General features: G+C 58.7%; 1 protein-coding gene and 1 long non-coding RNA gene across 2 annotated transcripts in view; one reads left to right on the top strand and one right to left on the bottom strand.

Annotated features, from left to right (window-relative positions):
- Positions 1 to 12,895, bottom strand: part of LOC102455749 (cholesterol 7-desaturase nvd-like) — a 29,292-nt gene extending 16,397 nt beyond the window's left edge. Inside the window, exon 1 of the mRNA XM_075905320.1 lies at positions 12,570 to 12,895. Coding sequence (XP_075761435.1) covers positions 12,570 to 12,873 — 304 coding nt within the window. The 5' untranslated portion in view covers positions 12,874 to 12,895. The remainder of the gene's footprint in view (positions 1 to 12,569) is intronic.
- LOC142819312 (uncharacterized) lies at positions 285 to 8,502 on the top strand. The gene is made up of 3 exons (XR_012897166.1): positions 285 to 2,263; positions 3,551 to 4,054; positions 7,974 to 8,502. It is a non-coding gene; the product is annotated as an uncharacterized LOC142819312 (long non-coding RNA).
- Positions 12,896 to 13,502: the final 607 nt, after the last annotated feature.

The raw sequence follows: 13,502 nt of genomic DNA, 5'->3' as shown, positions 1-13,502 counted from the left end.
AGTGGACACTGGGTGGGAACGAAACGGTGCAAAGATTCTACAAACGGAGCCACCCGGATACAAACGAGGACCTTTCCCGTGGGCGCCTGCTGGGGAAGGGGGGGGTTACAATGCAGCACTTCAGTGCAGGCTACGAATCACATCCCTGGAGCCGGATGGATCGGGACCCGAGCGTAGATAAGCCAGAGAATGGGAAAGTCCAAGGCCGAGGTGCCATCTAGCAGCGAGATCACCCACGTTCAGACTTGCACGCGTGGGCTGATCCCTCGGCGTCTCTAGCCAGATAATCGAGGGTTGGACCATTGGGGTTCACTATAAAACTATTTCCCTAGGCGGGTGGGGAAGCACTGGGGTGGGTTCCCTGGGGAGGGGGGGGACTCTCCATCCCTAGAGGTGTTTAAGTCTCGGCTTGACAGAGCCCTGGCTGGGTTGATTGAGTTGGGTTGGTCCTGACTCCTGAGGTCTCTTCCAGCCCTGGGATTCTATGATCATAGTCTAGCCTGCTCCTCCCACTGCTCTGCCCTGGCCAGCTTGCTACGGGGACTCAGGATGGCTGGCACTGGGGCCCTGCTGCCTGCCTGGCCACCCGCCAGCATGCTAGGACTGGGGGCGCTGTGGCCATGGTGCGGGTGCTCCAGGTGCCCGTGGGGGAGGGAGGGCAGAAAGGAAAGGAGAAGACATGTAGCCTTCGCAGGGGAAGGGGCAGGAGCCAGCATCCCCCACCGGCCCCGGTGCAGTTAGTGTCTCAACCAAGGCGCTGCAGCTGGCCCTGCTGTAGGACTGAGTGCGACCGGAACCAGGCAGGGAGGGGACCAGCCAGGCAGGGAGGGGCAAGGCCCAGGCTCGGGAGTTACAGGAACTAGCCCCAAGCGCCTCCGTTCCCCCTGCGCTGCACGGCTGGGCCGCCTCCCGTGAGGCCCCGCTCCGGGCTGCCGCGGCTGGAGCAGCTCTGGGATGGGGCCAGCAGGGAAGCAGCCGGCAGCAGCTCTGGCTCCTGGGCGGGGGGGCCATGGGGCGCCGCAGGTGGCCTTCCCTTGCAGGTGAGAGCAGCACAACCGGAGCCTCATGCACCCCCTTGTTGGAGCTGGACTGGCGGTGCCCCAGGCCAGACAGGTACCAGGCAGCCTACCTTCGTATGGCTGGCTAGGAGCCGCCCAGGTAAGCCTGGCCCCCAACCCTCTGCCCCACCCTCTGGCTCCCCAACCCAGAGCTTACCCCAAACCCCATGGCCCACACCCCTCTCCAGAGCTTGCACCCCTTTCTGCACCCCACCACCCAGGCCTGAGCCCCTCCCCAAACCTGGAGCCCTCTTGAATCCCAGACTCTCATCCTCAGGTCCACACCCATACCCTCGTCCTCTTCTGCAACAACCCTCCTGCCTCAACCCAGAGCCCCCTTCTGTGTTCTTGATCCCTCAGCACGGCCCTCATCCTTGGGGCCACCCCTGCTCCACGACCCTCTATCCCAGCCCTGGGCACCTCAGCCCCACCCCAGAACCCGCACCCCCAGCCAGAGGCCTCCCATGTGCAGAACCCTTTGTCCACCAATTGGTGAACCCCTTGGTTCACCAATCTGAAGGTGACGTGTTGCACATCACCACCACATCGCACGGCCCCTCCACATTGGTGTGCAAAACAAAATTCATTCCGCTCCGAGGTGGGAAAAATTAGCAGGAACATTCCAAGCAGCTAACGTTAGCTGTCCCTGGGTGGCAAAAACAAAGTCAGTGGAGACACTGAAACAGAAAACTCCTGTCTTGGAAAACTAAGGAAGGAGGGAACCTCCTACCCTTGGCCCCTCAGGCGGGGATAGTCAGAGAGAGAAGAAAGCCCAGCAAACCCTGTGGGAAGGGAAAGAGGGTGGAGGGAAGGCTAGCCAGAAGTGGGGGGCCAGCACTGACGTAGGGGGCTGTCCACGAGCGCTGGCTCACCTCTAGGATGGCGGCTGCGTTAAACTGAGGCTAGAAAAGGGGATTTAGCCGAGATGGAAGTGGCGTTTGAGCTTGGGGCTCTGGGTAAGTCGGCGGCGTTGGTGGTTCCTGACTCGCCGGGGATTGGAGTCCCGCACCTTCGCTGGCCACGGCCGGAGGGGGGTCGGTCTGTCAGGCCCAGCGAGGTGCGGTGGGACAGACGGGAATCCAGCGCGGGCCGTCCGGCTGCCGCTCCTTCCGCTCCAGGCAGACACGGGCGTCCTGCCCTGCTGAGACTCCGGCGCGTCCCCCGTGGCAGCACAAGGCCACGCTGTCCCACCGTCCCACGAAGAGGTGAGAAACTCGCTTCCCCGACCTCTGACCCGGGGGGAGAACTCACTGAGCGGGGGAGGGCGCCATGCTCCGGTGCGCAGCTGGAAGGCAGCATGGCCGGGCAGGACGCCATCTGAGGAATGAGAGAAAACCAGCTGCCGCTCAACAGAGGTGGGAGGCGGCCAGGGGAATGCTACTCGTCAAGGCTGGGCTGCCTGGCACTCAGTGACGAGCTCTGGTGGGGGGGGAGCTGCGATGGGGGAGAGGCCGGGATGGAAGCCAAGTTCCTCTTGCAATTACCCTCAGGAGAGGAGACAAGAGACTCCTAGATAACTAGCACTGGAAGGACCCTCGACAGGCCCCCAAGTCCAGTGCCCTGCCCTCGTGGTAGCAGGGCCAAGCACCATCTAGACCATCCCTGACAGGCGTCTGTCCAACCTGCTCTTACGTATCTCCAGGGATGGAGATTCCACAACCCCCCTAGGCAATTTATTCCACCCTGAGAGTTGGGAAGTTTTCCCCCAGGTCCCACCTCCACCTCCCTTGCTCCAATTTAAGCTACTTGGCACTTGCTCCTTGTTCTCTGACCCCTGCCACTTCCTCCCTAGCAAGAAGTTTCAGGTTTTTCTCATCCGAGGAAGGTCTATTTCGGAGGCACAGAGCAGCCTCCTGCTCAGCCTGAAGAGTGTTTGGCTGCTGGTTCCTTGCCAGATCCAGCTCATTAAGATCAATGTGATTAGAACATGCTGCAATTTATTACACTGGGGAACATCCTCTTTTTATTCTCCTCCTGGCGGAGGCCGAGTCTTATTCTCTGTCCTTGCGCACAGAAGCTTCTCACCATGGGCAGAGGGTGAAGGTAGGGATGGGGGAAGCAAGCCCCTAGCCCCGCCCCTCCTGCCCAGGCCCTGCCCCTCAGCAGCACAGGGAGGTAGGGTGGCACGTGGCCCCAGCCCTGGAGCACAGGGAGGGCGGGCGCTGGGGGGAGCCACACTCTGCATGCAGTTGGGACCAGGCTGGTGGTGTGGGAAGGCAAGTCCTTCCCCCACCTAGCATAGCCGCCGCCCCTGCCTGTCACCACTGTGCATGGCCAGGTCCCGCCTCTATTGCACATCAGAGCCTCTGTCCCAGCCTTCCAGTTCCACCAGGTTTTCCTCGGGCCGTGCCTCTCCGGCCGCGAGCACCACCGTGCCCCAGTGTTTCCAGGTTTCCCTGTTCTCTTGAGTTGGGTTAGTTCTGTCCCCACCTCCTTGTGCTGCAACCAAAGGGCACCCTCCAACCAAACCTGACACTTGCTTTGTTCCTTAGACTCACAGGTCCCAGCTCAGGAAGCCAAGGCCTCTTTGACCGAAGTAGAGTCCAACCACGGTGAGAACCTGTTTGGATTTCACTGCTCCAGGCAGCCCAAACCCACCTCTGCCCCACTCCGGCAACCTGTTCTTCACTTGCTCCGGGCAGCGAGAGAGCTGAGGTTACCCGCTTCCTGTCTCGAGGAATTCCAGCTCATAGCAAACCGTCCTTCGGCAGCGATCTCGTTTTTCATCTCGAGCATCTAGGACCTGACCCCGAAGAAGTCAAGCACCTCGTTCCTCCACATCCCAGGGACACTCGGAGGGAAGGAGCATGGTGCAAAATTCATCCCCAGCCTGATCTCTTCACCTGGTTTGTGGGCCAGTGGCCAAGCAAGCTCCAACTCCTGTGCATGTAAGTCTCACTCTTGAGGTTGGCAGTGGCATTGCTCCGGTGTGAATGCAGCAGCTGTGGGAGACCAGGAACCAATCAAGTGACTTGGGCCACGCCCATGAGAACATGGTAAGTCACGCCTCCCTCCCATGCTTCATGAAAAGTGGCTTATAAAGATGCATAACTCAAAGATGCTTTATGCAAAACAGGGCCTGGAACATCCATTTTAAAGTTCCACTCTGCTGAACGTGTCTCTTCTAGTTTTGTGCGTGTATCATTCTTGCATGTGACGTTAGAAAAATGAATCTGCTTTTAATTCTAAATGCGGGAATAGGGGCCAGGAGTGATACTTGAGGAACTTAATGGTTCAGTGCTCAAAACAATGACCCATGAATGGTTTTATTTTTCCTGTGAGCCCAAACTGTGGTTAGTCCAAGAAAGCTGTGACCAGGCCACCTGGTTCTAGAATCCCATGGGGATGGGGAGACTGAACAAAAGGTTCTCACCTCCGGGGAAAGTCTATTTAAGGAAGGGCTACTCAACTTTGGAAGCCCCGGGGGCCACAGTGATACTCACAGCACATGCCAAGGGCTGCAAGTTAAGTGTGGTTGCATGTGCATGCAAATATATATGCAAATAGCTTCTTTCACACTGAATGGGCATGAATACAAAGATTGAGGCAAGACTACACAACACGCAGGCCCCATTTCAATCAGTTCTGCTGATAGTGCATTTTATTAATATCTACCTGATTGCCACTCACATGACAGCACTTTCAGTGAGCAATGACAGTCCAGGAATTGAACTACTAAAATGCATCTCAGCAGAAGACCATTCTATTGACTCCCCATTATGGAGCATGTTACCGGCAGAGGCCATGTTGAGTCCTGCGTAAACCCAAACCGCACCACGGGCCACAAACAACCAGGCCACGGACCGCATGCAGCCCACAGGCCACGTGTTGAGTAGCCCTGATTTAAGGAATGGAAAACAATTAGGTTTTTGTCTTCAGTCAGCTTTTGAAATTCCCTTCCCTATCTTAAGAGGATGCACGTGAAAATTTTTGGAAACACAAACGTGTAGCAAAAGGGTGAAGGCAAAACTGCTAGGCCCAGAAAAAGATCAACTCTGGCCTGAGATAAGAACAACTGTTTAGCATAAGAATTTGCATGCAACAAAGTCTCTGAGGGTATGTCTACACGACATGGAACGAGGTGTACCGGTAGTTCGGATTAGAGAGCCTAATCCGAACTACCTACTCTGTGCCGCGTGTAGCCGTGGGCACGGAGTCCAAACTACCGGGGCTTTAAAAATGGCGGCGCACGGCAAGATGCAAATGAAGCCCGGGATATTTAAATCCCGGGCTTCATTTGCAACTTCGGTTGCCTACATTAACCACCCTAGTTCGAACTAGGGTGGTAGTGTAGACATACCCTTAGTGTGTTAGAATTAGCTGGTCTGTTTTGTTTATTTTGGCTTAGTAATTTAGCAATCGCTTAATTCCTACTTTTAATAAACAAAGGTATTTCTACTAAGTATAATCAAGCCCCAGTGTAAACAATTGTTACCTGGGAGGAAGTAACCAGTGTGCATCTCTCTCTTTCATTGACAAAGGGGGTGAAAAACTTTATGAGCTTTCTCTGTATAAAACTTTTCCACAGCGCAAGAGAGGGGTCCTCCCAAAACGGAGTTGGTTCAACATCTCTATTGCTCTGCAGCGGGGCGGTACCCCAGCTCTGTGTCTTGGCTGGGGAGACCAGAGCTTCTAGCCAGCAGGACAGAGTGGGGAGGAGCCTCAGAAGGCATGCATTGGTGGCTTGATCGTAAGAACCAGCATTCTGGCTAATAAGTATAGATGGACCTAACCTCCTTGAATAGATCTTGTTCCTTTTTGGACCCTGTTAAAGTCCTGGTCTTCACATCCTCCAGCAAGGAGTTTCACAGATTGACTGTGCACGGCGTGAAGAAGTACTTCCTTTGCTTTGTTTTAAACCTGATTAATTTCATTTGGTGACCCCTAGTTCACTAGGTGACAAACCCAAAGTTTTACATGGGAGAAGTTCGAAAATCTGCCCCCTTTATCAATAAGAGAGAGAGATGCACAGTGGTTTCTTCCCCCAGGTAACAATTATTTGCACTGGGTTTGGGCTTGATCTGCTTTAATCTCCTGAGTTGGCCACTCTCCAGCTCTGTGAATCCCAGAGCTTTCCTAGGCACCTGGAAGAGAGACGTGGCATCGCTCCATGTGCCCAGTGCCCGAGGGATTTCTCCCTTCGATCTGTGTTCCTGGCTGGGTTCCTTAGGAACAGCACGAAAACATCCAACGTTCCACCCAGAAGTCATGAGACACCCACAACCCCAGAGGCAGAGCGAAGCCGCAGGCTTATCGCCCCATCAATGTGCTGGCTCATAGACCCATTTCTCAAGTTTAATTAAAAAAGAAAATCTCTTAATTTAGAACCTGGGGAGTCAGGCTAAGGCCCGGGGTTGGCAGGAGACCCGAGTGGTGCGAGAAGGAAGATCCAGGGGAGGGTTGTAAAGACCAGGATTTTAATAGGGATGAAAAAGGGTTCGATAAAGTCCTGGAGGACAATTGTTATTAGCCGGGATGGTAAGAACGTGTAACAATAGAGGGATCACCTGATTCTTTGTTCTGTTTGCTCCCTCTGGGGCACCTGGCACTGGCCACTGTTGGCAGACAAGACGCTGGGCTGGATGGACCTTTGGTCTGACCCAGTCTGGCCGCTCCTATGACTGGTTTATATGGGACCAAGATTGTCCAAAGTTATCACAAGGAACCACTGAATGTGGATGGCTGTGAACTCTGGACAAGCTCCAGCAAGGAGACCAGTGGGGCGGGGGGAGGTTGTCCCTTGTTGTGTTTGTAACCACAGGGCTCTTGCACCTTCCTCAAGCATCTGGTGCTGGCAAAGACACAACGTTGGTCTAGATCGGGGTGGGGAACTCGTGGTCTCGGGCTTCCTTTGATCAGCCCCACAAGGCTCCCCCTACCCCTGAGCAGCGTAATCTGGAGCTTCTGCTCCAGCCACGCTGGGGGGCACCATGGTGAGAGCACCAGTGGTAGGCCCCTGCTGCAGGGGTGGGGGTGAGCCTAGCGGGCCCAATCAAGGCTCTGCCAGGCAGGGGCTAGGAAGCGGCTTTGCGTGCTGCAGGGAAATGTTCCCTGCCCCCATCAGTCCCGCTGTCTGGGGAGCCGTCCCTGCAGCATGCAGAGCCGTGCTAAGCCACCTGCACCCCACCCTGGAACTGCACGAGGGAGGTACCCCAGCCCCCTGCCTGATCCTGCCCAGACCTCTTTCCCCCAGCCTGCTCCTGTCCTCTCCCAGACCCTGAACCCAACTCCTGCGCATACCCCACACCCCCACCAATGTTCCAATTTTCCTCCACCCGTGTGTGGAATACATTTTATTCTGTGCACCAAGGTATGTGCAGAGGTGCACCACCAGTAGCAACTCCCACCACTGGCTGTGGATGCTCTGCTAACTAGCTGGGTGGCTGCCCCAGCATTCAGCTTACAAAGAACAATGACCCTCCCACCCAGACCTGCCCGCAGCCTGCTCCCCAGCAGCCCCCTCCCACACACTGAACCCCTCCCTTTTGGCCTCATCTCAGAGCCTAGGGGGCCCGCAAAAAATCTACTAGCTCTGACATTTCCCCCACCCCCGCAAAGAGTTAATCCAGCTCGGGCAAGCCCAGAGCCTCGATTCCTCCCTCTGCCCCACCTGCAGTGGGGCTGGGGCTGGGGGTGTCTTTTCTCCTGCTTCTCAGTTGAGGGCCACTTCTGTGAGGAGGTTTTCCCTCCTCAATTGGATGCCAGGCCAGTGTTATTCCCCTCCCCTCCTTGTATGCAGCCCCTGACTGATTTTTCTGTGGGTCAGTGGCCCCCAACCCAAAAATGGCTCTGCCCACCCCAATCTAGATGGACCTGGGCTCTGATCCAGTCTAATCCTTCCAGAAAGCGGGGGAAGCCAGAATAGGTTGGAATGGCCCAGAACAGCATTGGACTAAATAAACCCTCATTCTGCAGGCAGTGGATACAGACAGACAGCCTTGAGGAAAATATTCGAGGAACGCGAGCCTCTGATTGGCAGCCAGGAAGTAGCGTGCTCCGCAAAGCTTCCTTTTACACGGAACCCTGGAACAATCTGTCCCAAGCGGCACACAAACAAGAAGTGATACATTGGCCCCACGTGGGCGTGAACACCAGCGGGCAGGGAAAGTCTGTTTGAATCCACCTTTAACTGGCCAGTCCATGCAATAAAGAGCTTCATGGCTAAAACCACTCCCCCGGGAAGTCCCCAAGCGGCACAGAATGAAATGAAACCGATCACACACGCTGCAAAGACCCCCACGCTACGAGAGAAAACCTTTGCCGAGTTAACCTTCATGGGCCCCTTCCGGGCACTAATTAATAAAACCGCCCCGAATACTCTGTTTCAGAGTGACACAGAAGACAAAGAATGATACATAAAAAGGAGCTCAGTTTTTTCGGGGGGGGGGGAATGCAGCTGAACTGACTTAACTATCCACCCCTGGCAACAAAGGGTTAATCATCAATAAACTACCCAGAAAACTTCGTCTGACATTGCACAGAGAACCTAAATATTGCATCTAGCGGAACTAAGTGAGAACCTAATACTGCTGGACATTAGAGGCTATGTCTACACTAGCGGCTTCTGCGCAAGTCATACGCAAATGAGGCTAAGCGTGGAATATCGCCAAACCTCGTTTGCATACCTAATGAGCCACCATTTTTTTCAGAAGAGGCTCTTGCACAAGAAGGAGAGTCTACACTGCCTCGTCTTGCGCAAGAAAACCCCTCTTGCACAACGCTGCTACACCTCTTACTTTTCAGGAAGAACAGCGTTGCGCAAGAGGGTTTTTCTTTGGAACGGTGGAGTTCCTGGGTCAAAGGAGAACATGCTGGTTTTGCTTGCAGATTTCTGTGGACTATTTAGGGATGTGAATGGTGACCTTACCAGGCGATGCTTACCGGGTAACGGCAGCAGCGGATATAGGGCAGGGCGAGAGGGGCAGCTGCCCCGGGCCCCGCACTTCAATAGCCCCCACACCCTGGGCCCCGCAAAACTCTCATCCGCCCCTGGGTAACCGTTAACCAGTGCCTGGAAGCAGCCCCCACATTGGCAGCCTGCTGCGGGCAGAGGGCTGCTCCAGCCCCATCAGGCCCCTGGCTGGGCCAGGAGCTGCTCCCACCCCCACCTACGATCCCGCTAAGTCGGTTACCCATTAGGTACACTGGTTAAATGTGATGTGGCTATTCTGAGGTTTCTTGTGCAGCATCAAGTGCCTGGTCACTCCTCAGAACGGACGCCAGCGTCTGCAGATCGTCCTGTTAGCGTGTTTCCGTACAGCCAGATCTGCCTTCTCTTGCATTTGGGCTGAGTTTTCGGACGACCCCGCCCCCTTCCCAATTGCACATCTACCTGTTCACTTATGCGCGGCCAACACAGGGCAACATGTTTGAGAAGTGTTGCAGGAACATGTTTCAATTGGGATTAATGTAACCACAAACACCTTTTTTGCTTCATTTGGCATCACCCTTCGATTGTAATGCAGCCAGGCTATGCTTGTAAAAAAGAAATCAACAACGGTGATACATCATCAGCGAGACTGCCCGTGGTCTTTGAGCCAAGCACGTTCTGTGTTACGTTGCCCCGGCTTTGTGAAGTGTACGATCTTGTCCACTGGGGTGCTGTTAGCCGGCACTGCCAAATGATCAGGATTTCGCTTTGTTAGCAGGCTGGGGTTACCAGCTAGCCATTCCCAAAGTCACACTGTCCTAAACCCTGCAGTTAAAATGTTTGCTGGCAATAGAAAGCCAGCCCCGGAGTGTCTATCTGCACTTCCTGGAGCACCGTTAGCCTTTGCAGCCCGGAATTCACACTTGGATACATTTGTTGTAATTCTGCTGGTTTTCCCACGTACCGCCCTTTCTTCCAACAGCCGTTTTCCAACCAACAGGGGAGTCACAACCGTGCTACCTTCCCATACTGCTGACAGGGAAGAGCCTGGCCCAACATTTCATTTGGCCCACCCCTGAGCTTCATGCCACTACAACTGGGGCTAGCCCCCCTGGACACAGAGCCATGGGAGCTGGACGGGGTCCGGAAGATGCACCCAAGAGGAAGGAGATGCAAAGGGCCTGTCGCAGCTGCAGCATCCAGGACAAACGAGCCAGAGCACGAGCTGCTCCCATGGGAAATGCTGCCTCGCTGCACGTACGGAGAACTCTTGTCCCCGCTTTCTCTGCCTCCCAGACCAGGGAAGTCACTTAGTGGGGTGGGCAGGCCTAGGGACACCCACGCTGGTGGCTCCCATCCTGCCTCAGGCTCAGCTGCTGGTCCCAGCTGGGGTGGAGGCAGGAGAGGCCAGGACTGCAGGAGGCAGCCACGCCGGGTCAGACCGACATCCAAAATCTGCTCCCTGCTGTAGGAAGAGCCTCACCCTGTCCCACCCCCACCCTGCTTCCACTGCCACCCCACCCCCACAGATCCAGACCTCCCCATAGCCAGATGCCCCTGCCCCCCAGAGCACCCCACTCCCCCTGCGTCCAGACTCCGCTCAACACTTCACCCGGGGAAGGACCCATCCCCTGCACCTGGATGCGCCCCATGCACCTGACGCGCTGCCCCCCCATAGTCCTGCCAGCTGCACCCAAACTTTCTCCCCACTTCCCCAGCACCCAGACCACCTCTGCCAGCCCCATCCGCCCGCCCACCCACAGGACCCCCCCCTTGCTTGGCCCCAGTCACTGTCACCTGGGTGATCCTGCTGATCCTCCTGGCCCCGTACTCAGGACTAGGCTTGTAAAATCCCATTCAAGTGGCTAACCAATTGTGTGGGTGTGGGGGGGCGTGAGTGGGGCTGCACTGCCCCTCCCCCCACCGCCAGGAGGGGCTGCACTAGCCAGCAGCCCCTGCCTGCAGCAGGCAAAGGCACCCATAGGCTGGGACTGCTCCAGCATCCCAGCCGGAGCTGCCCCTGTCCATGGTGCCCCCCCCCCCAGTTAAGGGTGAGGCTTACCAGGTAACTGGCTAAACCTTCACACCCTTACTCAGAACCCCCTATGAGCCCCTTTGCACCCAGATCCCTGCCCACCCCAGGCCCCCGCTGAGCCACCCACCCCCAGGCTGCCTCTCACACCCCCTCACCCCCCAGGCTGCCTCTCACACCCCCTCACCCCACACCTGGATCACACACCCCAGGATCCTGTTCGACCCATCCCGCCTGCCTCCTCCTGGTGCAGCTGGCAGAGAGACCAAGGCCCTGGGGTTGTTTCTGGGGCAGGCCCGGCCGGCGGGCTGTCGGGACTGGGTGCAGCCTCACCACGGAGTCCCTGTCGCGGGGGAGGGAGGGGAGCTGCAGGTGGATCTCCCACCTCCATGCAGCCAGGGGCCTGTGCTCCCCCCTGCCACGCCGGAGCCTCCACATCTCTGTTTGGACAAATACAAGGAGCAGACTGAAAATATCGCGCGTGGCCCTTTTCATGGGTCGGTGCCAAATTCCAAGCAGTGCACGCACAAGGCCCACCAGCCCGGCAGCACACACGGCAAACCCCTGGTGCTGCCCGCTGCTTCGTGCGCCCCTGGAGCAAGCACCCCACGCCAGTACATCTCCTCCACGCTCGCTCAAGGCCATGCCAGCAGGGAGCATCTGCGCCGATTCCTGCCAGCTTGGCAGAGCGCTCATCGGACCCGCTCAGGCTGTGGGAGACGGGCCTCCCCAGCCCCAGATGCCCCGTCTGCTCAGGGATGACTTGCCAGCCAGAGGGACGGCCAGAAACCGCACCCGCCAAGAAAGGGCCCGCTGCGCCGTGCCAGGCTGCCTACAGCTCCCTCTCAAGTTACTGCCAAGTCAGAACAACTGCCCCGTTGAAGAGCAGCCTTTCCTCCTGTCTGCCCCATGGGCACTGGCGCCGCAAGGCAGGACAGAAACGCTCACCCGCCAGGTCTGAAAAGTTCCCCCCAACGTGCTGACCCAGGACTGCTCCCTTGACTCGGACAAATGGCCCCGTGGGGGTAATTTAGGGGCCACAAACCCCCGTCCGTTGTTCTCAGCGACACGGCATACCCTCTGGAAAGGCTGGTTTTGACAGGGTCTTCGGCTAAAGCCCAGACCGTCCAGAGGCCTAAGTAGCCGCCGGGCCCGGCTGCCGGATCCCCCTGCCCCGTTGGTAAGAGAAGAGCCGCAGGGCTCAAATCGTTTACCTTTCATACGCGAGGTGGCAAGCCCGGGCCCACCAGGGCTACAAACCGCCCAGGGTAGGGGCCCCGGGACTCAGACCTGGCCCACACTGAGCTCTGCCCTGCACGCAGGGAAAGCAAAGGGGCACCCTGCTGCCATCGCCCAGCGTGGGGCGGAGGCCAGGACGGGCCATGGCCTTGGGCACCAAGATGAGCCAAGGGGCTGGAGCAAGCAGGGGGCCGCACTGGGGCCCAGGGGCCGGAGCAAGCAGGGGGCCGCCCTGGGGCCCAGGGGCCGGAGCAAGCAGGGGGCCGCCCTGGGGCCGAGGGGCAGGCCCCTCCAGCACACCCCTCCCCCCCCTCCGCCCCCACGTCCAAAGGGCAGAAGGAGGCAGCCCCCTGCCCCGGCCCGGACTCACCCAGCACCGCCAGGCTGCGCACCCCGCCGCGGGGCAGCTCGGGCGAGTCCAGCAGGCGGTACCAGCCGTTGGGGTAGAGGGGCGGCAGCGCCCCGACCCGGCGCCGGCTGCAGCCCGCCTCGGGGAGGAAGCCCACGCTGTCCGGGGCGCGCCGCACCACCAGGGGCCGGGCGCAGCGGCGCAGCAGGGCGGCGCCTGCGGCCACCAGCAGCAGCAGCGGGGGCAGCGCTCGGCCCCAGCCCCCGGCGGGCAGCAGGAGCAGCGCCCCCGCGGCGCACGGGAGCAGCAAGCGCCAGGGCCCCATCGCGCCGCGCCGCGCCCTGCCCGCCCGGCCCCTTATACCTGCCGGCGAGGGGCGGGGGCTGGGCGGCTCCAGCCCGACCGGTCCCTCCGGTAGAGCGGGGCCGGCAGCCTCTCGCCCTGCTGGGGGCAGGTCCCTGGCCGGCTGGGACCACAGGGCCAGGGATCCCCCGGAGCCAGGGGTGCTGGGACCACAGGGGCAGGGATCCCCCGGAGCCAGGGGTGCTGGGACCACAGGGCCAGGGATCCCCCGGAGCCAGGGGTGCTGGGACCACAGGGGCAGGGATCCCCCGGAGCCGGAGGTGCTGGGACCACAGGGGCAGGGTTCCCCCGGAGCCGGAGGTGCTGGGACCACAGGGGCAGGGTTCCCCCGGAGCCGGAGGTGCTGGGACCACAGGGGCAGGGTTCCCCCGGAGCCGGAGGTGCTGGGACCACAGGGGCAGGGATCCCCCCGGAGCTGGAGGTGCTGGGACCACAGGGGCAGGGATCCCCCCGGAGCTGGAGGTGCTGGGACCACAGGGGCAGGGATCCCCCGGAGCCAGGGGTGCTGGGACCACAGGGGCAGGGATCCCCCGGAGCCAGGGGTGCTGGGACCACAGGGGCAGGGATCCCCCGGAGCCGGAGGTGCTGGGA

The sequence above is a fragment of the Pelodiscus sinensis genome, chromosome 22 (assembly GCF_049634645.1).
Source record: "Pelodiscus sinensis isolate JC-2024 chromosome 22, ASM4963464v1, whole genome shotgun sequence".
Taxonomy (NCBI): Eukaryota; Metazoa; Chordata; order Testudines; family Trionychidae; genus Pelodiscus; species Pelodiscus sinensis.
Note: the sequence above shows the minus strand (reverse complement) of the source record. Positions and strands in the feature narration are given on the sequence as shown.